At 45.3% G+C, this 26,797-nt stretch overlaps 2 protein-coding genes across 5 annotated transcripts; one reads left to right on the top strand and one right to left on the bottom strand.

The window, feature by feature from the left end:
• Nucleotides 1–3,665: 3,665 nt before the first annotated feature.
• Nucleotides 3,666–8,287, top strand: LOC101762432 (organic cation/carnitine transporter 7). Its single transcript, XM_004982298.3, has 6 exons — nt 3,666–3,892; nt 4,796–5,067; nt 5,965–6,202; nt 6,700–7,234; nt 7,322–7,524; nt 7,835–8,287. Exons 2-6 carry the CDS (start codon nt 4,811–4,813, stop codon nt 8,042–8,044), a joined length of 1,443 nt encoding a protein of 480 aa, XP_004982355.1. The 5' UTR covers nt 3,666–3,892; nt 4,796–4,810; the 3' UTR covers nt 8,045–8,287.
• Nucleotides 8,288–8,829: 542 nt separating this feature from the next.
• Nucleotides 8,830–16,141, bottom strand: LOC101762829 (protein tesmin/TSO1-like CXC 2). 4 transcript variants are annotated; one of them, XM_012842722.2, is made up of 12 exons: nt 15,959–16,138; nt 14,348–14,517; nt 13,543–14,270; nt 13,055–13,220; nt 12,826–12,949; nt 12,686–12,757; nt 11,372–11,552; nt 11,202–11,297; nt 11,031–11,097; nt 9,740–9,905; nt 9,259–9,643; nt 8,830–9,173 (listed from the first exon to the last, which is right to left on the bottom strand). In XM_012842722.2, exons 3-11 carry the CDS (start codon nt 13,795–13,797, stop codon nt 9,295–9,297), a joined length of 1,476 nt encoding a protein of 491 aa, XP_012698176.1. In that variant the 5' UTR covers nt 13,798–14,270; nt 14,348–14,517; nt 15,959–16,138; the 3' UTR covers nt 8,830–9,173; nt 9,259–9,294. The 4 variants fall into 4 exon arrangements, 3 of the variants coding, with proteins under 3 accessions (XP_012698176.1, XP_012698177.1, XP_004982356.2); XM_012842723.2 differs by having other exon boundaries at nt 12,826–12,939; nt 15,959–16,135; XR_002679025.1 differs by having other exon boundaries at nt 11,372–11,514; nt 12,826–13,220; nt 15,959–16,141.
• Nucleotides 16,142–26,797: the final 10,656 nt, after the last annotated feature.

The following is a 26,797-nucleotide window of genomic DNA, read 5'->3' as shown; positions in this document are numbered from 1 at the left end:
TTTCCCATTGCCCATGCTGGCTGATCGACCTCTTCTACCACACTGTATTGTTCTATCTCTTCTGGTTGGCCCAAATGCTGAGGTGCACAGTATTTTAGTTGTGTTGTAGCTGTCTTCTCTCCCCGTGCCTCTTTGCTTTGTTTTGTGGCCTCCATCAAAGACTGTCCCTGCTGCTGCTTGGCCATTAAGTGGCCTCTTTTCTCATTGGATCTGCATCCTCTGAATTTTTCAGACTTTCATCCCGGTAGAAACTTGGTTCTGCATCCTTGAAGGTTGCTTTATTTAGTTGCTTCTCTGGTCCATTTTTGACCTGGCCCTGCCCCCCCCCCATGGTAGCACTGTTCCATGTCAGGCCAGCCTTCTCTCCAACAACACTGTTCATTGTCAGGCTGGCCTCCTCTCCAACAGCATTGTTACTCATCAGACCAGCCTCCTTTCCAACAGCTTGATAGCGACGGCCATAATCACTACGCTGGTCGCATTGGCTACTGTTGCCCCCATTGAATCCCCTCTCCTCTGCCATTTTGAATTCATACCAGCTTGGAGGAGGGAACTGTGCAGGGCGGCCACAGGTACCTCCTCCACCCGACGACGACCTGTCTCGCCGACTCCAAGCCGTTCCTAAACTGGCACACGGCGATGAACTGCACGGTCATTAGGAACACCATAATGCCACAGAAATCGGTGTTTGACTGGCCACTCTTCCTCATAGAGAGCATCTGGTAATCCACTAGTACCACTGTTAAAACTTCTATGTGAGGGGCTGCTTGGCAGTGGTGAGTAATCGAAAACATTATCTAAATGGATGATTACTTCATAATTTAACATCTCTGCTGGGCCTGTTCTAGTGGTTGGCAACTCCATGTCCCCCATCTGCTAGTAGAACTCCTCAGGGAAAGTGAGGGGTTAAATAATTTTCAGAGTGACCGTCTTGACTAAACCATCAGGATTAGACGTCCACACCCAAAGGCACATGCAATATCTCTCTTGCTCAGTCTCACCATCAGTGTCAATGTCTTTTATGAAGGTTGGGGCATTGAATAGCCGAGCTACAACTTCAATCTGTTGTGCGTGTTTTGGTATTCCCTCGATGCAAACTCTTGCCCGGTACATGAGTTTGGAAGAAGATGCATTGACCTGCCGCGTCCACGGCATAAGCCGTAGAGCAGTTCATCCAGCAGCAACCCCCCCAAGCTGTAGAGTCGCAGTTCATCACTCGGGGGTGGAGAAATGTAGCAGGAATGTCAATGTCGTTAGTTGCTTCACTCCCAAATCATGCTTCGGAATGCATAGTTGTTGTAGAGCATCCCAGCGCACCACCTGACTGGTGAGCCTCGCGTGTCCATCTACCTGGATGCCGATGAGCACTGTCAGAGACAGCTACCTCTCCTCCTCCTTCACTGCAGCCCAGCGCGACACACAGACCGTGACATGGTCCGGTCTCCTGCTAGCCGCCCCCGAGATGAGCTCAGGCTCCATATCGGCCGCAGCAGCGGAACTCCTCCCCACGGTCGCTGGGCGCAACTGTGAGGGCTCGGGGTGCTTGGGTTCTTGGCAGCGGGTGTTGCTGGTGGAGGAGGTTGCTGGAGCAACAGCGGCGGTGGAGTGGGGAGCAGCAAAGGATTGTGAGTTGGAGCGGCAATGGCGAGCTTTGTGACCGAAGCACAAGCACAGGATGCACCGCGACGGGTCTCTACAAGCACCAATGCGGTGGTCGAGGGCAAAGCAATTGAAACAGCGGTTGCCAACCTTTGCCTTTGCCTTGAGCAATTGAAGCCAATGCGTAGAGGTAAGTGGTGCCTGTGCTTGGTTCACCTTCCCCCCTATCCGGTCTTGAATGCTTCTCTGACCCGCACCAAGCTGGGACCATACCGAAGCAGCACGCTTCCTCGACGTCCATCGTCTCTCTTCATGGAGCCACCCATGCTTGATGTGATCTGTCAAAGTGCTCGGGAATCTTGGCTTGAAGGTCCTTGTCTTCAATAGGGCGTCCTTGTATGACACTCTATAGTAGCTCGGCTTTACCATGACCGAGTGAATCCGGCAAGGGGCCGCAAGTGCCGTGTCGCCACTTGTGTTGTCCTCGGATTCCTTCTCCTTTCTGTCGCCCGTCTGCTTTCTGTCCGCCGTCTTGAATGCCTCTTCATTGATGCGCCGAGGGCATAGGCTTTCCTCCTCTTTGTTCGAGCAGTAGAGCAGATCGAGGGCCTCCTCCGTGTCGTGTGCGAGTGCCGATGACCTGTGGGTTGCTATGGTGGTAGGTTGTAGCTTGGGCATCGTTGGAGTGTGGTGGGGTTTAGCTGATGTGCTGCGGTGGAGGTTGGCCTGTGCCGGCGGGGTGTCGAGCGCCGGTAGGGTGGTGGGGGGTGTGGGCTGCTCTCCCATCTCTCGAGACCCCTTTCGCTATACACTCACTGAAAAGTTGTAAAAAAAATATCAAAACCATACGTTGATACTGTACGGTGGATGACGGACTGTGGTGGTTGTGCCTACTTAACCTGGAAGCTGTTGGATACCTAGTTTAGGTGGGAGTTTCAATTCATGAACAGTTTTATATACATTAAATTTCATGTCATGTTACCAATTTCGCTGACTTGAGAAGGTCATTATAAGAAGAGAGAAGGAAGAGAGAAGGAAGAGTTTCATCATATGGGAGAGAAGTTTCATCCCCATGCATTCAACTAGCACAATTACTTAATTCACGGTTTTGATAACAGTGTAGTAAAACTGTGTAGTGAGACTAGCCTAAGACGACTAAGTAGACCTCAACACACTGGTTGGAGTAGAGTTGGACCTTGGACGTGCCCTGGACCTGGACGCAGGGAATAATGTTTATGATCTGGTACACCAGAATCCTTGAAAATTTTACGCGTCAAAGTACAATGCTGACGTTGGCCGGGTTGAAACTTGAAAAGATCAAATTGCTTACTACCTGCATGCCCGGAGAAATGGACTACATATGGATAGAGAACAGTACGCAGTCACTTACTGCTAAATGCTAATCAGGTGAAGCTTGTCTCCCTGGTCTCGTGCATAGACCATACTACATACAATTCAGAACGTGTCGCGCGAGGCTTGAAGCGTGACAGCGAAACACGATTATGTCCGCGTCTATCATATCGTTTCCTTCGATTTTGAGTCAGGGAAGTTTCCGGGCGCAGCGATAAGAGGCCACGAAAATTCCGCATGTCATCACGTGGAAGATATCAATTTCGTTTCTGGGCTTATACTTTTCTTTTTTTTGTGACCGTCGATATATAGGTTTTATATAGAATTGATATTACTAGGTTCACTGTAGAAAAAAAATAAAAAATGGATCAATGATATTATTGTAGCAACCTTTTGATCTGAAATAATATAATATTATGGTGTGCCATATTACATCGCTAACTAACGTGCCGTATTAAACATCAATTTTACTAATGCGGAGCAAAGTATATTAAAATTAATTTATTTTGCGGCCTCGTGGGTCGGCTAGCTAGCCCGGCCCACGGTGACGGTCGGCACCGGGAAGCGAAGCGAGGGGTCCGTGAGGAAATCGACAATTGGCGGCTTGGCGCGTGCTGACGTGACGCAACGCAACTGGCGACGGCGCGCGGCGTGGGGCCCGCCGCCCCCTGGCGCACCACCACGGCCACGCAGCTATTTGGGTCTCCACCACCCCCGTTGATTTCGCGGCGAGACGCCATTGCCCGTCCTCGTTCCCCGCCGTCCTCTCCTGTCTCGTGTCTCTATTCGCATTTGCTCCTCCCCCACCAACCCCCCTCCCCTCCCAGGAAGAAAGGAAGGAAGAAACCCAGCCAGTGCCACAGGAGCTCGCCGCCTCTCCGGCCCCGGCCCGTCCGCCGCCGGCAGCGGAGCAGCCCATCCTCCCTCCCCTTCCGGCTCAAGGGTGCGTCGCTCCTTTCCCCGCTCGCTCGTCGGATTACCCCTTTTTGCTTCTAAGAATGGCGCATCCGCCGCCTGTTCTCAGCTTCTTCCATTTCTTTTCCTTTCTTTCTTTTTGTTTTTTTGCTTGCACGCCTGTTCTCATCTTTGCCTTTTGCTGGTGGTTGAGCGTCGGACTCGTTCTTGCAGAAAATACATGCTTAGCTTGGTGCTCCAGCTACCGTCCTTGATGCGGTCTTGTCCTCAGGATTGGTTTAGTTTTCTCACTGCTCTTGATGTGGACCGACACCTCATGTTTATTCTTTTCGCTTTTCCCATTTCTCCGGGCTGCGTTGAAGAATAGAATTTGGGGAGAAAAAGGAATTCAGACTGGGGGCGTTGTGCCTGGCTAGTTTTGCATACTCGGTCTACGAATCAAATCAGTGAAATTCTTTTTTTTTCTCTTGTTTGTGTGTGTGTGAGGTTAAAGTTCTCGTTCAGTATCCCTAATCCAATCGATTGCAATAGTCCAAATTTCTGATCATGGATAAAGAAATCAGTACCAGGTCAAATAGAAGGTTGGCACTGGATTCGTGTTAGCTTTCCGTGGATATCCTTAATCCAATCGATTGGCTCAGTCATGATATTCTTTTTATCTGTCAGTTAGCGCAATCCACTTCCCTTCGTGCCCTTTTTTTTCAGTCAGAAACGTTAACTAAAAAATATAGCTCTTGGCCGTTTATGCTTCATATTCCGATCTTAAACCTCAACCAGAGGTGAAACATAAGGATTTCATGTGTAATCACTACACCTATTTGGTTATACCGAAGGAATCAGCGAACTCTAAAATCATTCGGATAGCTCCTCCAAGAGTTCACGCTAAAGGGTGCTTCTGACAGGATGACTGATACTTCTCTGAAATTCGCAGGTGCTGTCTGCCAACATGGAGACATATACTACAGATGATGCTCTCACAATGATGGGGTTTGGGAGATTCCAAGCTCTTGTCCTTGTCTATGCTGGTATTGGTTGGGTTGCAGAATCCATGGAGCTCATGCTGTTGTCGTTTCTTGGGCCATTCATACGAGAGGAGTGGAACCTCTCCCCAGAGAATGAGAGCATGATTTCAAGTGTTGTCTTTGCTGGCATGCTGCTAGGTGCCTGTTCTTGGGGCTTTGTTTCCGACAAATATGGACGCAGGTATGGTTTCCTACAACAAACACTTTCATGCTTCAGTTTTCTAGTACAAATCTTACCCTTGAGTATATCATAACCGAATAACCATATCAGTTATTAAGGTTCAACTTGCACATTTATGATATCTTGCTATCAAGCTATGGTATATGCGGTGAAGGGATAGGAAGTAATATATGCTTGGTATGGCATGATTATAACTGCAAGTGTGTACCAAATTGACCTGAATGCTGAATAATGCACTTTAGTAAGAAGCCACAGCACATTTAAATAAAATTACCTGCAAATTTGACACACACCACAAAAAGGGATCTGCAATGTGTTCTCAAGGATAAGTTCTAATTTACCATCCTCTACTTTCATGCAAGTACATATTGGACCCTTTATTACAAAATCAGCTATTTCACGTTCTCAAATTTGAGAACCTGTGTAATTTTCATCTTTACTGTGGTATTGGTAGTGGTTTGCTCATGGCATGCGGCTGGGCTAGATTTGCTTCGTCAGCAAACTAACTAGCCATGTCAACACGCAAGCTACCTCATACAGTGATTCACAAGGATTACAGGGTAAGAGCATAGATAATTTTCCTTCATCTTGCTTTTCATCCTCATTCCCTCTACCCTGTATGTACCTGAATACCAATAAGTATCCACATAAGCAATCAACATTGCAAAACCACTTTGAATTTGAGAACCATCTTGAAGAATAGTTGCATATTGAACTGGTTTAAAAAATGGGTAGTAAAGAACCAGTTTTGTTGAAGAGGATATAATCTGTACTTTCATGAAACTAGAAAGGGATAAGTTGGATATTTCCTTTTCTTTCAATACCATTCTTTACTTTGTTTTTACTTCCTCTATGTCAAGCATAAATGAGATAAAACTTACATTTCCCTTATTTCAGGACCGGTTTATTGTTTTCAACTATCTTTACTAGTGGAATGGGTTTTCTTAGTGCTTTATCTCCTAATTACTTATGCTTGGTGGCTCTTCGGTTTCTCGTTGGAGTAGGAGTGGGTGGCAGCCATGTTTTTACATCTTGGTTTTTGGAATTTGTTCCTGCACGAAATCGTGGCACTTGTATGATTGTCTTGTCCCTTTTCTGGACCCTTGGCACAATATTGGAGGCTTCACTTGCATGGGTATGATAATTTCTGTTCCTTTGAGATGCAGTGCTTAGCTTCCCCCTTTTCATGCTGATTTGTTCCCATTTGCATGAGCAAATTGTTTAAATAAAATTCAAAACCCAAAATGAAGAGTAAACTCTATTATAATGAATATACAGAACAGAACCACAAAGAACCTTGTGTACACTTATGTAGAATATGGTGGAATGTGATCTTTTTATGCAAATATGGTGGAATATGATTCAAGCACATTTCTGAAATTGAAACCGCCAAAATGCTTCATGTCTAGCACATTTATCATTTGCATGCAGTTGATATTATTTTTATCGCAATATTTATGATGTCTTAATGTGTGTGCAGTCTAAATTCTTGAACTTTCTGCAGCAAGTAAAATAATTGAATTTTCAGTAAATTTTGGATTTGGTAATCAGTTTAATGATGCTTCTTGCTTATATTTTATTAGTTACATGCTTTTCTGTCAAATTTTAGTAATTTGTATTTGGTTCTTGTAGGTTGTATTACCGGTACTGAATTGGAGGTGGCTACTGGCATTTACCGCCCTTCCATGCTTCCTCTTGCTTCCTTTCTTTGGACTTACACCTGAGTCTCCGCGCTACCTTTGTGTACAAAATAGAATGTCTGATGCAACTGCTGTCCTGGAGAGAATGGCCAGTTCAAACCAATCAATTCTTCCTCCAGGAGTTCTCACATACCATAGAGAAACAAAAGTTGACCACAACAGTCTTGCTTCTGAGAGTGAATGCCTTCTTCCTGTAAAAGAGAAGGATTGTACTGTAGACGATGCCATGAGCTCCGAATCTGGTAGTCTTGCTGCATTGCGCACGCTATTATCGCGCAATCTGCTCAGATCAACTCTTCTTCTTTGGTTTGTTTTCTATGCAAATTCCTTTGCTTATTACGGGATAGTGTTGCTGACATCGGAATTGAGTGATGCAAATAAAAGCTGTGCAACTGGTGTGATATTTGGCCTGCACCAAAAAAAGGATACCAATATTTATAAAGATACTTTCATCACTAGTCTAGCAGGTATCATATAATTACTCCCTTATTTTTCACCCCTATTATTTCTCACTTTGGAGTATCACACTAACTCATGGTTTCAAATCTTTGCAGAAATCCCAGGTTTAATTCTGTCTGCTATTCTCGTTGATTGGTTTGGCCGAAAAGCTTCAATGTGGTCTATGATGTTTGCATGCTGTGCTTTCCTTGGACCACTTGTACTTCATGAGAATGAGTTGTTGACAACTATTCTTCTATTTGGTGCTCGCGCGTGTGCCATGGGGAGCTTTACAATTTTGTGTCTTTATGCTCCAGAGGTTTGTATCAGCTTCTTATGGCATATAGCATTATTTGCTATACCATTATTGATTAATCTGTAAAACTACCATCTATTAGTTCTTGTAGAACAGGGTCCAACACCATAATAATCTGAAAATCCATGGAGAGAGTATTCCACATCCATTTGGATCTACTATGCATTCTCCTCTCAGTCAATAGCATATCCTTTACTGATCCCCTTTATGTTTGTCTGTGGGCCTAACTCTGAACATGCTTTGTCAGTTTTGGAACTTATTTTCTTGCAGCAGAGTATGCCTTGTCAGCTAATTCCCTCGCTCCTTTTCATAGGTGTATCCATCGTATGTGCGCTCAACAGGTGCTGGGATTGCAACCGCCATTGGTAGAGTTGGCGGGGTTGTTTGCCCTCTTGTTGCCGTTGCGATGCTGCGGAGCTGCCACCAGATGGAAGCAATCGTGGTGTTTGAGGTGGTATTGTGCCTTGCTGCAGTGGGCTGTATATTCTTCCCTGTAGAGACCAAGGGCCGTGGAATGGATTAATTTTATATGATCACTTGTAGTTCTAGTTCTTCACCATTTTCATCAATTTCTACCATCGTTGTGTATAGATGTTATAAATATGGTGTATGTGTATACGAAGCTGGACAGTCCCTCAAAATATAAAGCAGGGCTTTCCAAGCTTGTTGGATACTTCAGGTGGATTCTGTACTCCCAAAATATTGAAAAGCAAACTTTTGCATATGTAGTGCGTTTGCAAATCGAGCTATATTTCCATTTTCAGCATTTCCTGCAAATCAGAACTTTGTCCTGCGAGTCAGGTACACAAGATTTTAGCAAGTTGCAAAGAATATCCAGATCATTATGTATTCGATGTTTTCTGTGGATGAGTCCACAGGATGTGTAATTCTTCCTTGCTATTGGGGAATGTGACCTTTCTTTTCTGGAGAAAATAGCTTATTAAGTGCCACTAGCAGCTAGCAGCCGCTAACTTGATCCCCACAACATGCACCCATCCTAGTGGCATAGCAAATCTGCAATCCATCCACCTCCATCGTTTCATCTGTTCTGTGCCATTAGCAGTTCCCGCTTACATTAAAAAAATGTCTTTTTATTTGAGGTTCTGAGCTGCCCATGGTTCATGATTTGGGACTTGCGAGGGAGCTATATGAATGAAACAAAATGGCGACACGAGGATAGGCCTGCAGCACGTCTATTTTGAAACTGATGAATTGTGCACGACGGAAAATTGGGGACAAGCATCCTTCATTGATCCGTTGCATCGATTTCAAACGAGTAAATGAGGCGTGTTGAAAATGACTGGAAAATGGAAATGGCTGCGGCGATGTTATGGGGCACAAACTGGAATACAGCAAAATGAATTTGTTACGATGCTAAATTAAGCATTCTTTTCTTTGACACGTATGCACTTATCGCCCACGAGCTGTGGAAATATATACATTCTGACGACCTTAGACCAAATGGCATGGACAGGACTAGGTAACGACAGGTCAATCACATGTAGTGGAACTGTTACTCTTCGGGCTTCCGAGAAATATTAGCCAACTATATATCTCTGCATGGTAGAACTGCTAAATTCCTTCATCTCTTCATCAAAACAAAATTGGGCGAAGTCAGCTTCCAAGGATCCAGGGTTCCCGTACCGGTCAGCCTGAATCAAAAAAGGAAACTGCATGAGTAATCGAATTGAAAATAGAAACATCAGAGGGGAAAAGGAAAGAACAAGAAATGCATACCTCAGGGCTCAGGTGCCAAATGCTGGGGGACTCTGTTTAATGGGGCTCGCTGTCAGCATCTCCAGTGAGGGAAGGGAAGGAAGGGATGGACTTCAAAACCAGTTTCCTTCCACTCCTACCGATCGGGGACAATCCGGTACCAGTGTGCAGGGGTGAGACCCTCTTCTTGTTGGGTGACACAACCTTTACGCTGGAGATGCAAGATGAGCCCACTTCCTGGATATTTGCCGAACCATCCCCAACAATCATTTCTGCAGCACAGGTATCGAAATAAGAGAGCAAAACATCTGCCTTGATGGGAGACTGGGAGTTGTGCAGTCGGGAAGAGTATCCGGCTGTTGAAAGTGGTGGTTCAGAGCATGTAGATGGAGGCAGGATCGAAGATCTGGAAGAGAGAACTCATTATTAAATTGTTAAGGGGTATGGAGTTTCATAAGGGAGGCAAGAATCAAGCTAACATCCGTGCACAAGACATGCAAACCTGCAAGGCCCAAGCGAAGGTGTTGCAAATAGATTCTCGGTGGATGGAAGATCACCAGATTGACCAACAACATCCTGTTTATCAAACGCAAGTTTCTCTTCCGTCGAGCGAGTGCCTTTTGCTTTTGCCCCTTTCTCCATCTTCGCAGTAGCTAGCAGCAGCACCCCTTCAAGGGAAAATAAGAACATTAAGACCTGGCAACCGATAATGATATGTAACATCAAAAGGTTATATCGTAAAGTTAGCCCAACCCAAACAGATTCAAATTAACAAACTGAAGGGAGACTTTTGGTTCACTTAATTTTTTATCCTTAATATCTTTCAACTAGTAGTTCATCTGTTAAACCTTTTACATACATAGTATGATGGCCAATCTTGAAACTCAGGGGATGGAAGGCATCAGGCATGCCACAGAGAATATCAACAAAGAAAAAAGGAAGCAAGGAGGTTTAGAAGATGATGGCAATCAAAGTGTTCAACTAGCACATAAACATTCCATGAAATTGCTTGATCTGGTCTCATAAACATGCAGATAACGAATTAATAGGAAGCCAATAGCATTGTGAATGTTTCTTAAACAAAGTTTCTATCAAGTATCAACCCCTCAAACTAAATGAAACTTTGTTTTTGGCACCCAATTTGAGCATAGTGGCAAGCCATGCAATCTTCCTAAATGTTTAGCAAACCATGACATGGGAGCATGTATATAAGGCAAAATGAAAATAGATTATTGTTGCTCAGATAGCAATACAACGCCATAGCCTGCTCCAAGCATAAGCCTCCACTCAAAGCTGAAGATCAAGTGGCATGTAAACACAAATTCAGTATTACCCTATCCTGAAATTGCACGCCCCAACTACTTAAATTAACCAGTCAACTTTAAATCAACTAGCAGTTGTGATTTTATCTTCGCTACTCTTCTTATGCCGGTGAACTAGTGTTTAAGCCAGGGAATCGTTTTCTGAGTTGGTTACTGAGATTGTCTTGTTGAGCAACGTCCCTAGTCATTTACAGTCGATCATAAGATCCTAACTGGCTAACCCAAAATATTATAGAAACCCTAGCACAAATGTACACTAATTCCAAATATGGAACTAAAAAAATTCAATACATAGTTATTGAACTTATACAACACTTTTTGGCCTAAAGCTGTGCTGTGAAAAAGGAACCTAGGAATAAAATGGCAAGCACAATTTTTGTCAAATATTTATTGTACATTAGATGGAGAAGCATACCAGCAGGTCAGTTGCATTTTTCTAAAGAAAAAATATCAAGAAAGGATCAAACTTACCCTCTCTTTTTCCAAAAGAATTCTTACAACTCTCACATCGGCAGCTCATGGAGCATCCCACACCACTCTTTTGAGACAGAATAACATTAAATAAATAAAGCACATGAGTGGGTCAACATATTAGCCAAGCAGGATTAAGTCAAGAAAACCAAATGGCAAGTTAACTGGTACCTGAAAGCACTCGCAGTATTTTTTAAGGCAAGAAGACTTCCTGCAATTGCAGCCTCTTTTATGTCGAGCCGAAGCAGGAGTATTGTTAGAGTTATCCTATAAAATAAATGGCATGCTATGAACAATAGGGAACAGAAAAGATAAATGCAACTAAAAGGATCTGCTCTTACCCCAAAATCTGAACCAGAATCACATGCACGTGTTACTGTTGGAGCAAATGCTAGAGGGTTACGAGATTCAGTCCGCTTGCGAATACATGAAACTGTTTCCTCATGAGTATGATTATTTAAACAGCCTTGACATGAGCAGAATCCTGAACAATAGACTTTAGCAGCAAAACATGCACAATAACTGCAGAAGAAACGACAAAGGATGGTTACTATTTTAAAATCATGACAGGAATCTGCCAAAATGCGCTTTGTTCTAGCAGGTTAAGACACTTTCAGCAAAAGCCAATGGAGTAACTGAATATGCTTGAGTTTTCAGGTGTCAGGGCGTTGGATGTTGAAAGAACACAGGGAATTTGCTGTGAACAAACTGCGCAGAGCTGTTCTCCAGACAGTAAATATTTTTTACATAGGCCAAACAACCAATTTTATTTTGCATATGATGAAGGTGCAATTGCAGAGATTAACAACAGGCGTGAAAAATATCGAATGTTCAGACATGACTGAACTTTGAAGGCTGCTCGAACACATCAAGTTTGTAATGATTACTAGTAGCGTATTAAATAGAATACAAAAGTGCAATATGATTTTCACAACTTACTCTGCCAACTCAGTATATATAACAACACTGTCATTTAGAACTACAATTACAAATTGGAAATCTCAAGATATACCGTATGTTCACTTACTTGGTCATTCTTTGTACAAAATATGCGAAAAAACTGTAATTACTGCTACATCAGAAGCTCGAGTGGCACGAGGATACTCTAGATATGGCAGTAGAAAGCCTGAACACTTTATCTTTGATGAGAAATTTTATATGAATTCCATTGGTCAAACGGTCAAACCTCTATTACTCAAATGCAATAAAAACATATAACTGTAACTGCGAGTATGTGATGCTGGTTTGAGTAAGGCAAAAGAGCTAACAGCACTACTTAGAAGGATGACTGTCTCTACCACCTAAACCACCAGAACTCAAAACTAGATACACCCAACATAGATTCACATCAGTTAAAACCAAGCTGATTTCCTGCCAATTTCGACGTGTTCTGGTTCAGAGACACCTAACTAGAAAATCAGTAGGCCTAAAACCTTGAACAAGTAAGTAACTGCTACACATAAATCAAGCATATGTATGTATTTTTTCTTATACCTAAACTGCCTGTTGGCCATATCTTTTTGCGATTACAAGCAATTTAGAATAGTTCAAGTAGAACAATATCATATTGTTAGCTTCATACACATGATTTTCACCCTTAAGGATATAGGTAAAGTGTATATGGAAAAATAACAGTATATTGCAAGGAACCTTACAGTTTTAAGCACTTGGACTTTTTACAGCTACAACGTCTGCATGAGTCACCATCACCATTCTGTAGCTTGCGCCTGCAAAGTTCCAAAGATTTTGTTATCTATTGAGTAAATATTATAAAAAAGAGGCATACCTTACTAACCTTTTCTTCTTGTGGCTTTCTTGGCAAGACTCATTAGCATTAGGCATGGTTTTCTGAGAAGAGTGATCATCATGAATACGAGTGTATACCTCACTGCTATAGAGACCCGTCTCACTGCAAGAAACTATTGTTGTCGGACTATTATGTTCAGGTTGCAGTGGAGGATTAATTGTGAATGGCATGTTGTTGGATGAATTCGAGGCAACAGCATTCAGATGCAAACCAATACCAGGCAATGCATACACAGGGGACCCCGCAGGCTTCAGGTAGTTATCGCCACATATATTTGCAAGATGAGGATTCGAGCCACTTTGCACACTCATATCAGATGCCCCTACCTTCTCATTAAAAAGGCTACACCTATGCAGCCTGCCACATTGATCCTCTGACAGTGCCTGCAGGATGAAAAGAATTGTTGCCTGTTGCGCTTGTCTGACAAGAACTTCAAATTAGGAAAATAAAAAACCTAAAATGTGCCGTAGTTAAATCAAGATTTCACCACTACTTCTGTTACATTACATACAATTTAGATGTATCCAACATTCAACTGTGCACTCTCTAGCTAGTTAAAACAGACAGAATGAAGATTCAAATTTGGTATCATAGAATTAGTCAAATTGCAACAAATAAACAAGCACTTCTACTATCACTCAAACCTAAATTAAATACAAAGGTAAGGCAAAGAATTATAGATGGTATCAAGAAATTCTCCATTACCATATCATCACTGGGAACTTTGAATGTGTCAAAGAAATATTCATTTGAAACCAACTGGCTTTGAATAACACCAGGGAGCATTTCTGGGTCATGATTCGTTGCAACACCTTCTGTGGCACCAGCACAGTAAACATGGGCGTTATCAGCAGCACTCTGGATATAACAGCCAGTTGACCCATCAAATTTTTTTTTTTTGTGAATCCTCCGAGTTTCCTTGATCCATTGGCATGAAGGATTTGCTAAATATGACATCATCACTTCTTAGATTCCAACTCAATTGTTGTGCTTCTAAGGACAGGCCTGACTTTGACATGACACCATTACCAGTACCAGAATGTGAGATCAAGTGATTTAAACTGCAAGCTGCTAGATCATCATTATACTGTTTAGCCAGCTCATTTTCCTGAACTTTTCTTCCAGAAGTTGACGACTCCATTTGATCAACGCCATTCTGATCATAGCATGTGCTTGATAACTTTACTTGCCCCACATCTGAACTGTGATCTGCTTTACCATCAGTATCTTGTTTCTTGGCATCCCCTAAGGTTTCACTACCAAGCGGAATGGGTTGAGGCCATTTGCTTGGCAAAATTGTTGCATCCTCAGAAGGACTACAATTTTCTGAAGGAATTGTTGGGGATCCAGACAGTTCAATGCAGCTAGAACTCCCTATCTGATTCCTTTGGCAGTTGGGACTGAGTCCTTGAGAAAGTTGAATGTAGCCATCCCTGGTCCACATGAAAAGATGTATACTAAGGTCTAAGGTCAAATGATAAAAACACATAAATAAAAAATAGAATATTACCTGATTCCAGGTTTGGATTCCTTTTGTGGATTAACTTGGGGTGATGTGAAGATTGATGAAACAGGTACTAAATCAGATGACTTGAATAGCTGCCCATTTTGTGCCGAATCTAGAGGCTTTGGTGTTGCTATAGGGGATAGACTATTGATGAAATCAAAGACAGGTGAGTCCTGCAGGTGTGAAACCTAATTAGAAACTCAAGGCTCAAGAAAACTTGATTAAGAAATGAGTATCTTATAATATGGGTGTACAGTAGTCATTTTTTGCATGAAGGAAATCACATGAGAACACGTGTATTTGTGCAAGGTATATGCAGGGGCAACTTATTAATGCTCTAAGATTGCGAAACTATTAAATTTTTTTTACTGTAATGGAGGTGGTTTGGTGCTATCTCAAAAATACATACTACAATCTGAAACCACCCACATGAACACTAACCGTGCATGTTTTGTGCAAGAGTTTGAACCAGAGGAACACAAAGAAAAGCCAAAATTCTTTACACTACCAATGCCAAGCTACTTTCTTTTCTGTCTAAAGGTGGCACTTTTCAGCATCAAGCACTATTTAACCGTGTGATTTTGTAGCTAGTGGATCTAAAGGTGAGGGGCTTTCAGCACCAGGCCCCCAGGTAACACCTATTTACCCGCATGATTTGTATCGTTAGTGGATAGAAAATTCGCAGAAAATGCAGTAATAACTCTAAGAAACCACACAATACACAGATATGAGTAGAAGAGTGTCAGCTGCAGCCTACAGGAGATGGATCTAAACCTTAAGGGGGTGTTTGATTTGCGTAATGATCTCATCCTAGATGAAGTGACCTGCATTATGAGTTTAGTGGAATGACTCCATCCCTCATGTAGACGTAGTCATGCTTATACTAATCATGTGCATGTGACACTGTGACTATATGACGAGGCATGAGGTGGTGATTGATCAACCCATTCCATTACCCAAACCAAATAAAATTGTGAGGAGCGAGAAGGCGATGGATCACCCCATTTCTCAAACCGAACACCCCATAAATTTCTCAATGAAAAAAGCTCCATTTTGAAACATTTTCGTGTCGACTAACAAATCCGAAACATTCACTCCCAAAACCCAACAACTCGACCATCAGGTATCCTAAAACACCCAAATGTGTCTCCCGAATCTAAAAGTACTACTATGAACATGAAACACTGGAAATTGTGGGGTCGCTGGAAATGCAGCCCAACGTCCCCTCTCCATCCCCACAGCCACGGAAGGAAAAAACGCTAATCCTAATATCGGAGAAGAGATAGCCAATCGCCATCAATTGCATCCCATCCTAAACCCTAACCTCCCCATCAAAACCCCAACCGACGGACCCAGCGAACTCAATCGGCTAATCCAATCCCCAAAAAGTAATACGGGAAGGCGAACCAACAACAAACCCAGCGTGCATCCGTCAGGGCACCCGTTCATCCGAAATTCCGAATACATCATTCCCATCCCAAATTCCATAACAACGTATCAGCGTCGGAAAACAAGGAGAAAGGAGGAACCTTTACTCCTTTAGCACTAGAAACGACAGCGGCGAACCGCGGCCCGGCGGAGGGCGGCGGGTGAGGACTGAGGAGTAGGACCGACCTCGTAGAGCGAGACGTCGGTGAATGATGGTTGCCCGGCTGGGGGGCTCTCCGGCGGGTCCATCTGCACCAGCGATGTCGGGAGAGGTCACCCGCGCCGCCGGTGCGGCCTCCGCCTCTTCCTTTGGTTCCTCAATCACCGCCGCCTGGAACGCTCGGCTTCAGTTGAAAGGGCGGTCGCCGTGGCCCGTGGGCGGGAATCCTAGCCTTTTCAGAGGTGGGGCCCGGGCGTCGGTGAGTGGGAAGGGAGGTGTCTCTGACACGTGGGTAGGTGTAGCCGTGTAGGGTGGGAGAATCGGAAGTCATGCTGGCCCGGATCCGGAACCTCAAATTTACGACCGATCGTAAATTAGTTTTTCGTCCGGTTGATTTGGGATCACGTACTTTTTACTTTTTTCATCACGTCTAGCTCTTCCTTTCTCTTTTCAGCTTCACAGCACATCCGTTCACCGTTGTCGTGATCCTCACCCACCCTGTCCTTCCACTTGCATGATTCTATCCACAATAAAAAAAATTGATGAACAGATCTAATACATCATATTCATGAAAAAAATTAAGGAAAAAATTGTGGACAAAAGTTTAACAAAATTTAGAGAAAAGAATCGGACCCACAAAATGTTGGATTACAAATTATGGAACAAAATATTATGGACAAACTTTGAAGAAAAATTTATGTACAAATTTCGCGGACAAAAAAGAAAAATTCGGCAAAAAGTGAAAACCAAAACTCAAGAACAAACATTGCAACAAAATATTTGGAAATAAAAGATTCATAAAAAGAAAAGTTTATAGACAGGCTAAAAATTTTTGTGTGCAAATTTTAGAAACAAAATTTCCAACCTAAAAAGTTCAAAAATAGAAACAAAATTCGAAAACATAAAAAGTTATGGAAAAAACATATGCACAAAATTTTGAAACATCAAGGAGCAAATTTTTTGAAACAAAAAGGTTAAGAAAAAGTCGGAAATAGAAAACTGGAAACACCAAAAATTCGAAGAAAAAATTTGGAACAAAACTTACAAAAAATTTCTACAGCAAAACATTGGACATAATTTTGACAAAAAGAATAATTTAAAAAAGAAAAATAAAAATAGAAGAAAAGAGCCGTGCGGCAGCCATGGCCGGCGTCGCTCCACCGGGCCATGCTGCGCGCCCTCGCTGCCCCGACCTGCCGCGGGAGTTCCACCCCGCTGAGAAGCTACACCGTCGTCAGAGCGGCGCGCTTCGCGCTCACCATGGGATCTCCAAGCCGTTGGGTTGGCACACCATCGTCGGGGGCGCGCCGCCGGAGCTCTGCCGCCAAGCTGGCACGGCCTCATCAGGTTTGACGCCCCTGCCCACTGCCAGGCTACCGCAACCCCACCCGTCGGCCCTTCGCCGGATCTGGTGAAAGGAAATGGAGGGGTGGAAGGTGACGAAAGAAAAGGGAAATGGAGGGGAGAAGACGGCAGAAGGCGGAGAGAACGTGGACATGTGCTGGTGTTAGGCTGTGAGGACGTGGTCACGTGGGTGTGGTTGTATCGATCATGACTTTTGAGATTTCCGGTCGACCGTAGACTCAGCTTTGCGGCTGGATTGTAGGCTTGGTGATTTTATGACCTAGTGTTGACGCCGGATTTCGTCATCAGAAGAATCGGCGTCAAAAAGGGCTACAGTGCGGAATCGGTCAAGCGGCTTTTACTTCACTTCAGAGTGGACACGTCGGATTCCCAATCGGCAGTCCTTTGCCGACGAGAAATCGGCCGAGCAGGAAGGTGGACTAAAGTGGGCCTGTATGGGCTTGGGAAGGTGGAAAGATAAGGTGGAGTTCAGCCCACGAAGCGTGGGATAACTAGTTTAGCACGGATTGTGCTTGTAGATATTTGTTTTCTGTTTGAATTAGAGATAGAGTCCTAGTCGGTTAGGAAGATTATTTGTACGGGGCTATAAATAGCTACCTTTGTAAATCTGTATAACAACAATCAATCAATACAACAAGTTACTTTATTCTTCATACTTACTTTCGAGCAGGCGACTTCGCCATCACTTTTCTTTCTCACGAGTTCGTGCGAATTGGCAGGGCTGCATCATCTTGATCTCCGGCCGATTCTGTAAGTTCCGTCTATCGAGTAATATCTAAGCTTTAACTTCCGGCGCATCGCTGTTGTTTCGTTTAGATTTATTCACCAGTTATTGATATCAACTAGATCCATAGGTTTTTACCTGTTTTTCTAGCTTTTATCACCAGTTATCCTGCTAGGAATCGGTAGTATCGGCTTTCATTGCTTTCTGTTACCAGATCTATTGCCGATTAGATCTTTTCCTAGTACTATTACTACGTACCTTGTGCCGATTACTTTAATATTTTTCTGCTACAAGGCTACGGGGATCGTGCTGTCTTATAGCCGATTTCTTTACCACAGTGAATCGGTCGATCTGCCGATAAGCTCTTTCGATCGGAAACTTAGCCGATCGTAGTCACTGAATTTGACACGTGTTCTTCCTTGCCAATCAACAGGTCAGATTGGCTGGCACGCCGCGCGAACCGCACCAGGGCATTCACCCGAACAGGAGCTAAGCAGATTCTCCCGGGTCGTGTGTCGGCCGCTGGACCGATTTCTAGCGCCAACACACTTTTGGCACGCCCGGTGGGACCATTACAACCGCTGTCATGTCGAAAGCTGCTGAAGTTACCGAAGATAACGTCATCGAAGTGACGGAGGCAGATCTGAAGGACGACCAAAAAGAAGATCTGAATCAGTATCTGGAGCAAGTCCGTAAAACTTGCTTGAAATCCTTCAGTCGTTCCAGGAGCGGGGAAACTATTAAAAAGTCTCCTTTTTCTACTCCCCGCCAGATCACGATTTCAGAGGATTCGGACAAAATGTCCGATATGATTCAGCAATCTCTTCATCACGCCTTCATCAACCAATCCCAAGTACTTTCAAACATGGTGCACAATGCCGTTGTCAACTCCTTCGCCGGAGGCATACCACAGGGGTATAGGGGGCCTACGTATTTTCAGCCGATTCCACCCAATCAGGTTTATCAGGCTTCACAGCCGATCCAATCCTCTGTCGGTGGATCTGGTGCTTCTACGTCATCAACTCCCTTGGGATACGGCTCCATCCAGCCGTCCACTGCACCACTACCGCCAGTCATCCCTTTACCCTGGGGGGCACCATTAAACACGACCGGTTTGAATCAATCGGTCAGCCAAGGAAATCCTCCGTTCCAGACACCTTCCCAAACGGCCACTCGGCCGATCATACCACCATACCAGCCTATCGCTCCGGAGGTCAATAAGACGTCAGAGCTCACGCTATATGATGAAACAAGTGGTTCATACAAGCAGCCGTCCTTTACTACACCGCCGGCTTATACTCAGATACCACCTTTTCATCAACCTCCTTTCATTCAACCTCCCATTTACCAACATGTGCCGATTCCGCCGCCAATTATTCCCCAGCAACAACCAGATTGGGCGGCGCAAATCGCGGAAGTGATGCAAGAACAATTCGGCTTAAAGCCGAAGGTGCAAACTTATACCTACAGGACACCATACCCATCCACATACGACTTGTTGCCGTTTCCCCATCGGTACAAAGTTCCGGATTTCACTAAATTTTCCGGCGTGGATGATACTTCTACCGTGGAACATGTGAATAGATTCATCATCCAATGCGGAGAAGCAGCTACGCAAGACGCTCTGCGGGTACGGTTGTTCTCGTCATCTTTGTCTGGATCGGCTTTCCAATGGTTCACCACTTTACCTCCAAACTCGATTATCACGTGGGCCGATCTAGAGAAGCAGTTCCACAAGTACTTCTATGCTGGAGTCCACGAAATGAAGTTGTCTGATTTAACTAGCCTCCGGCAACGAAGTGATGAGCCGATACCCTCGTACATACAAAGGTTTCGGGAAATCAGAAACAAATGCTATTCCCTGGCTCTAACCGATGCACAGTTGGCCGATATAGCCTTCCAAGGCCTGCTGCCACATATCAAAGAGAAATATGCTTCACAAGAATTCGAAAGCCTGAGCCAGATTGTCCACCGATTGTCCGGGCAAGAGGTGCGTCCATTTGATCCAAGGAGGAATTTCCAGAAGAAGGTAGCATTCCTGGAAGAGGTAGAGGACGAAGAAGACGCCGAAATCGGACTTGCAGAGTGGATTAAAGGAAAGAAACCGATATCATGCCCGTTCGGTAAAAAGGAGCCGGAAGCATTTGGTTTCGACACAACTAAAGCAGACAAAATCTTTGATCTTCTACTCTAGGAAGGACAGATTAAACTCTCACCTTACCACACGATACCCTCTGCCGAACAGTTGAAGAAAATGAAGTATTGCAAATGGCACAATGCCACGTCACATGACACCAACGAGTGTAAAATCTTCAGGCAGCAAATACAGTCGGCCATTGAACAGGGCAGACTCAAGTTTGAAGTACCGGCAAAACCGGCCAAACCAATGAAGATTGATCAGCATCCGTTTCCTACCAACATGGTGGATACGGGTAAGAATCCCCTCCAAACGAAGGTGCTGACATCCGACTCGGCAAAAAGGAGTGGCGCTGTCGATCCCAGGAATCAAGTCACGTCTGAAGACATCAAGGGGAAGCGACGGATGGAGGCCGATGACGATGAGCCAGAAGGACCACGCATTACCTCCCAGTTCCTGCTCCAAAAATACCAGCGCCAACATGAACGATCAAGGTCCCGAGAGGAAGCAATACGTCGGCACGAGGAACATTGGAGATGCCCATTCTTCATCCACTGTTGGGAAAATAACCTCAGACTCCCATCAGCTGATACGTGCCCAGAATGCAATGGCCCCTATCGAAACAATCGGCCGTTCACAAGGTCTCGCTCTAGAGACGGAAGGTCAGAACCGATCAGCAGGAATCGGCGAATTTCAGATGATCAACGCCCTTCCATGCGTGATCGGTTGGGGGGCAGAAGCGACCGATATGATCGGTCAGAAGGAAGAGGCCATGATAGGCAGGGGGGCAGGACCGATCACCGCGGTCAATCAAGTAGCAAAACCAGCGTTCACAGCCGGCTCGAAGACATGGCCGATGCACGGGTAACAGACGAGAACCCGTTAGGACGCGAACCAGAATGGGAACGCGCCGGGAAAGAAGGGAGGCCAATAAACCCCAGATGGTGCCCCGACGGCTTAACCAAATCACAAAAACGGAGAATCCAACGCCTCCGCCAATGGGAACAGCAAGAAGAAGAAGGCACGATGGACAAAAAGCAGGAAAGGCCTCGGGTGTGGCGCCCCAAAAGAAACGACAAATGCAACGACGAGTCGGCAGGTGACGAATCGGCAGCTGAAATCGGTATGGTCTTCATATTGCCGATGGAGTTCATGACTCCTGCCGATCAACAGGATGTGTCGGCGATGGAGGAACAAACAGCAAGGTTGGTTTTAGAACCGATGATGGCCACGTTCGAAAAGCCCGAAGATGACGAACGACAACATATGAAGGCGTTGTTCCTTAAAGGGCATGTTGACGGTCGCCCCCTCACTAAATTGATGGTCGACGGGGGAGCTGCCGTCAACATCATGCCATATGCTGTACTCCGAAAGCTGGGAAAAAGTGACGACGACCTGACCAGGACGGACATGATGCTCAAGGACTTCGAAGGCAAGGTGTCAAACGCTCGCGGTGCCCTCTGCGTCGACCTCACCATCGGCAGTAAGACCCTTCCTACCACATTTTTCGTCATTAACGGCAAAGGGTCCTATAATATGCTTCTTGGTCGGGACTGGATACACGCAAACTGCTGCATCCCATCAACTATGCATCAATGCCTGGTACAATGGATCGGCGATAACATCGAAGTGGTCAAAGCCGACTCCGCATACAGCATCGCAGCAGCCGATGCACAACAGTGGAGCTGCGAAACTGTCAGGTGCATATCAGGTAGGGTGTGGGAAACCGATTTCCTGAAGGTCACCGATTTTGGCCTACAGCCGATCCGAGCAGTCGGCTCCGAAGAAGCGCAATAAATGGATCAGTTCGCCAGAGAAGACGGGAAGCTGGGGCACGGATTCACGTCGGCCGATTCTTTAGAGATGGTAGATTTAGGTGACGGGACCAAACCAAGGCCGACTTTCATTAGTGCAAATTTAGATCCGGAGTACAAGTGTAAATTGACAAATTTATTAAGAGAATTCAAGGATTGTTTTGCGTGGGAGTATCACGAGATGCCCGGATTAGATCGATCTATTGTTGAACATCGGCTACCCATAAAACCAGGGTATCGGCCGTACCAACAACCCGCACGACGATGCAATCCTAAAATTTTACCGGACATAAAAGCCGAAATAACTCGGTTAATTGAAGCAAAATTTATTCGGCAATGTCGGTACGCCGAGTGGATTTCTAATATCGTACCAGTGTATAAGAAAAATGGGAAGTTGCGCGTTTGCGTCGATTTCAGAAATCTTAATCAGGCCACACCGATGGATGGCTACCCCATGCCCACGGCCGATGTACTGATCGACGCCGCCGCAGGGCACAAAATTATTAGCTTCATGGATGGGAACGCCGGATACAATCAAATACTTATGGCCGAAGAGGATATACCCAAAACGGCTTTCAGATGTCCAGGCCATCTTGGTCTGTTCGAGTGGGTGGTGATGACTTTCGGTTTGAAAAATGCTGGTGCTACATATCAGAGGGCCATGAACTATATTTTTCACAAGCTCATCGGCCTCCTGGTGGAGATCTACATCGACGACGTTGTGGTCAAGTCCAAAAGCCACGAAGAACACCTAGCCGATTTGCGAAGGGTCCTGGAGTGTACCAAAAAACATGGTCTTAAGATGAATCCCAACAAATGCGCTTTCGGCGTCTCCGCCGGACAGTTCTTAGGGTTCATGGTGCACGAACGAGGCATTGAGGTCAATCAGAAGACCATAGCGGCTATCAACAAAGTCGTCGCCCCACAAAACAAAACTGAGCTACAGTCTCTAATCGGCAAGGTAAACTTCATCAGAAGATTTATATCTAATCTATCTGGACGGATTCAGGCGTTCACACCACTTCTAAAGTTGAAGCCAGACCAGGAGTTTATATGGGGAGAAGAACAACGCAAGGCGCTAGAAGACATCAAGCGGTACCTGGTCTCACCCCCAGTCCTGGTTCCTCCTCAAACGGGCAAGCCGTTTAAACTATATTTATCAGCCGATGACAAAGCTATTGGGTCGGCTCTAGTCCAAGAGTTCGAAGGCAAAGAACGGGTAATTTATTACGTTAGTAGAAGACTCCTGGATGCCGAAACAAGATATCCTCCAGTAGAGCGTTTGTGTTTGTGTCTTTACTTCTCGTGCACCAAACTCAGACACTATCTACTATCGGCAGAGTGTATAGTCGTATGCAAAGATGATGTAGTGAAATACATGCTGTCACTGCCGATATTGAAAGGGAGAATCGGCAAATGGATTTTGGCTTTATCAGAATACGACCTACGATACGAATCGGCAAAAGCCGTCAAGGGTCAAGTCATGGCCGATTTCGTTGCCCAACACTGTGGGCCAGAGATCGCCTTCGTAGAACCAGCGCCATGGCAGTTGTTTTTCGATGGGTCATCATGTGGAGCCGGATCGGGAATCGGCATCGTCCTCATATCGCCTCGGTGGGCAAGATATGATTTTTCTCTGCCGATAGAAACCGCCGCAACAAACAATCAAGCAGAATACAGAGCTGTATTAAAAGGCTTACGATTATTGAGAGAGATCAAGGCCGATTCTGTCGAGGTCTTCGGAGATTCGATGCTAATTGTGGATCAGCTAACCGGGAGAGCTGAGTGCAAAGATGACATATTGCGACTCCATTACGAAGATTGCTTACAATTGTTGAGAGAATTCAGATCGGCAGTAATCGAACACGTCCCAAGAGACCGCAACGAAGAAGCAAACAAACTCGCTCAACATGCATCTAGGTATCGGCCAATTCTGGGCGCCATGGCCTTAGAGCTTGCAGCTGATGACTGGCGTAAGGAAATTGCCGATTACCTAAAAGATCCTTCCAAAAAGGTGGAACGACGAGTGCGTTTTCATGCTACCAAATACGTGCTGCTCGAAGATGATCTGTTCTACCGAACGATCGATGGTGTTCTTCTTAAATGCCTTGGAACAGAAGAAGCCAAAACTCTAATGGGAGAAATCCATGAAGGGGTGTGTGGGGCTCATCAATCAGCACATAAGATGAAGTGGATGATCAGAAACAATGGGTACTATTGGCCTACGATCCTGGAAGATTGTTTCAAATATTATAAGGGTTGTCAGGAGTGTCAAAAGTTTGGAGATGTCCAGCGTGCACCGGCATCGGCCATGAATCCCATCATCAAACCATGGCCGTTCAGAGGGTGGGGAATAGACCTTATCGGCCAAATTTATCCGCCATCAAGCAAGGGGCACAAATTTATTCTGGTCGCCACCGATTATTTCACCAAATGGGTGGAGGCAATCCCACTAAGGAATGTGACTTCGGCTATCATGGCCGATTTCGTAAGAGATCACATCGTCTACCGATTCGGTATCCCTCAAACTATAACGACCGATCAAGGAACAATGTTCACGTCGGGAGAATTTGAGGAATTTACGACCGATATGGGCATCAAATTGCTGAATTCGTCTCCGTATTACGCTCAAGCCAATGGTCAGGCAGAATCTTCCAACAAAGGAATAATCAAATTGATCAAAAGGAAGATTGAAGAATGCCCTAAGAAGTGGCACTTATGTTTGACCGAGGCCCTGTGGGCATACAGAATGGCCTATCACGGAGCTACCAAGTTATCCCCCTACCAGTTGGTATACGGTCATGATGCGGTACTTCCATGGGAGTCAAGGGCAGGATCAAGGCGCATCTCACTGCAAGACCAATTGTCGGCCGATGACTACTCGGCTCTGATGAAGGAGGAACTTGATGACTTGGCCGGCCAACGATTGAGAGCTCTAGTAAGCATCGAAGAGAATAAAAAGAGAGTGGCCAGGTGGTATGACAAAAAGGTCAAAGTCAAACAGTTCTCCCCTGGAGATTTGGTGTGGAAGTTGGTACTACCAATCGGGTCGAAAGATCCTAAATTCGGCAAATGGTCTCCTACCTGGGAAGGGCCGTATAGAATCGGCAGATGCGCTCCAGGGAATGCGTATGTTTTGGAAACAATAGAGGGGGAAGAATTCACTAGGGCTCTGAATGGGAGATATTTAAAAAGGTATTACCCGAGTATATGGGTTGGGGCCTAAAGGGATAAACACAGTCAAATATGACCGACACAACTCGGTTTAGAGATTCACATGAGATCGACCAGAATGGCCAATTACGTTCATTCATTCATAGATGGCCGATTACATTCATTCGGGCCGATTACATTCGGTATGGGCGACCGATTACATGGCCGACAAAACACTAAGTCGTCCTTAGAATAAAAAATACAACAACTAATTATTCTTGTTCTTACGCTCCCTCTCGGCTCTACCCAACTCTATCATGAGTCGGATGTAGTCTTCTTCTATGGCCTTCATGGAACTCTCTGCTTCGACTTGACGGGGGAGATCTGTGGGAAGGCGCGAGGCCTCCGCCGCCGCCAGAACAACGGGCCGAGGAAGCATGCGGACCCTGTCGATGGAAGGCCGCGGGTTCGGAGGAAGCAGACGGGCCCTAGCGGTAGGAACCCGCGAGTTACCATTCCTTTCCAGAAAGTCCAAGATCGAGCAGGCCGTCGAGGTGATGTCACCCTCGGGAACATTACGACAATGACCCCTCATAGCTAGAGATTGATCGCGGTGTTCGTTCACCACGGCATCCAAGACCGCTCGGGCTTCTGCGGTAATATGGTCTTCGAGCTCCTCTTGATAAGCTAAAATCAGAGCCTTGCCCTCCAGAGTCAAGGGGTCCTCAGAATGTATGCACTCAATGGCACGCACGAGTCCCGGACTAAGGCGCTGAGGCTGAAACAAAGAAGGAGTAAGACGGCACATTCTCTTCCTAAAGATCCAAGAGAGAAGGCGGAGCGTTACCTGGTTGACGGAAGAAGACGATGACGAGGCCATGACAATGTGGTTGCGCCGATGAGAGGGAGAGGAGAAATGAGATAGAAGCCAAATCGGTGTTATCGGAGAGGAAGCGCCGGGGTCGATATTTATGGGGGAATACAGTAAAATTTGATGAGGCCACGTCCCATCGGTAATAAGGAAGGCAGTAAATAGAAGGCATCACGAAAGGTCGGTCAAAGACGGCAGTAAATATTCGTACACAACGGTCAGTGTTTTACAGATTACCCAAAAGGGTATCGATAGCCGTGACGGCCCGACGCCGGATCTGATCGGCGGAGTCAAGAACCCGTTGGTCTTCTTCTGCCGATCCAGGGACTTCCGATGCGATGCGGTGGAGTCTTAGAGCCTCCTGAGCAAGACGCTGCCTCTCCCGTGTCAAATCGGCAATAGCCGAAGGTAACTCCTGGAGTCTGCTCTCCTCGGCGCTGATGGCCTTGGTCACTTGTTCCATCTGTTTGGCAAGGTCCGCTCTCCGTCGTTTGAGGCGATTTATTTCACTAATGATCGCCGGACGTGAATCTTCCAAGACATGGATCCGCCGATTTGCTTCTTGAGCCTGGTGCTTGAAAGCATTTTCATCTTCACGAATCTTGGCCAGTTTCGCGCGATCGGCCATATGACGAAAGGCTCTAAAAACGGGGATCCTCATGGACTCAATAAAGGCCGCCGGTGCCAACGCCTCTTCCGCTTCCTCTGGTACACGTCCGCTGACATCACTAAAAAGCTGCCGAATCGGCGAAGCATCTTCTACCAATCGGCCGATATCCCCTTGGAGGAGGGATCGGATAT

Source organism: Setaria italica, chromosome IX, assembly GCF_000263155.2.
Source record: "Setaria italica strain Yugu1 chromosome IX, Setaria_italica_v2.0, whole genome shotgun sequence".
Taxonomy (NCBI): Eukaryota; Viridiplantae; Streptophyta; class Magnoliopsida; order Poales; family Poaceae; genus Setaria; species Setaria italica.
This window is presented reverse-complemented; position numbering and strand designations above follow the sequence as displayed.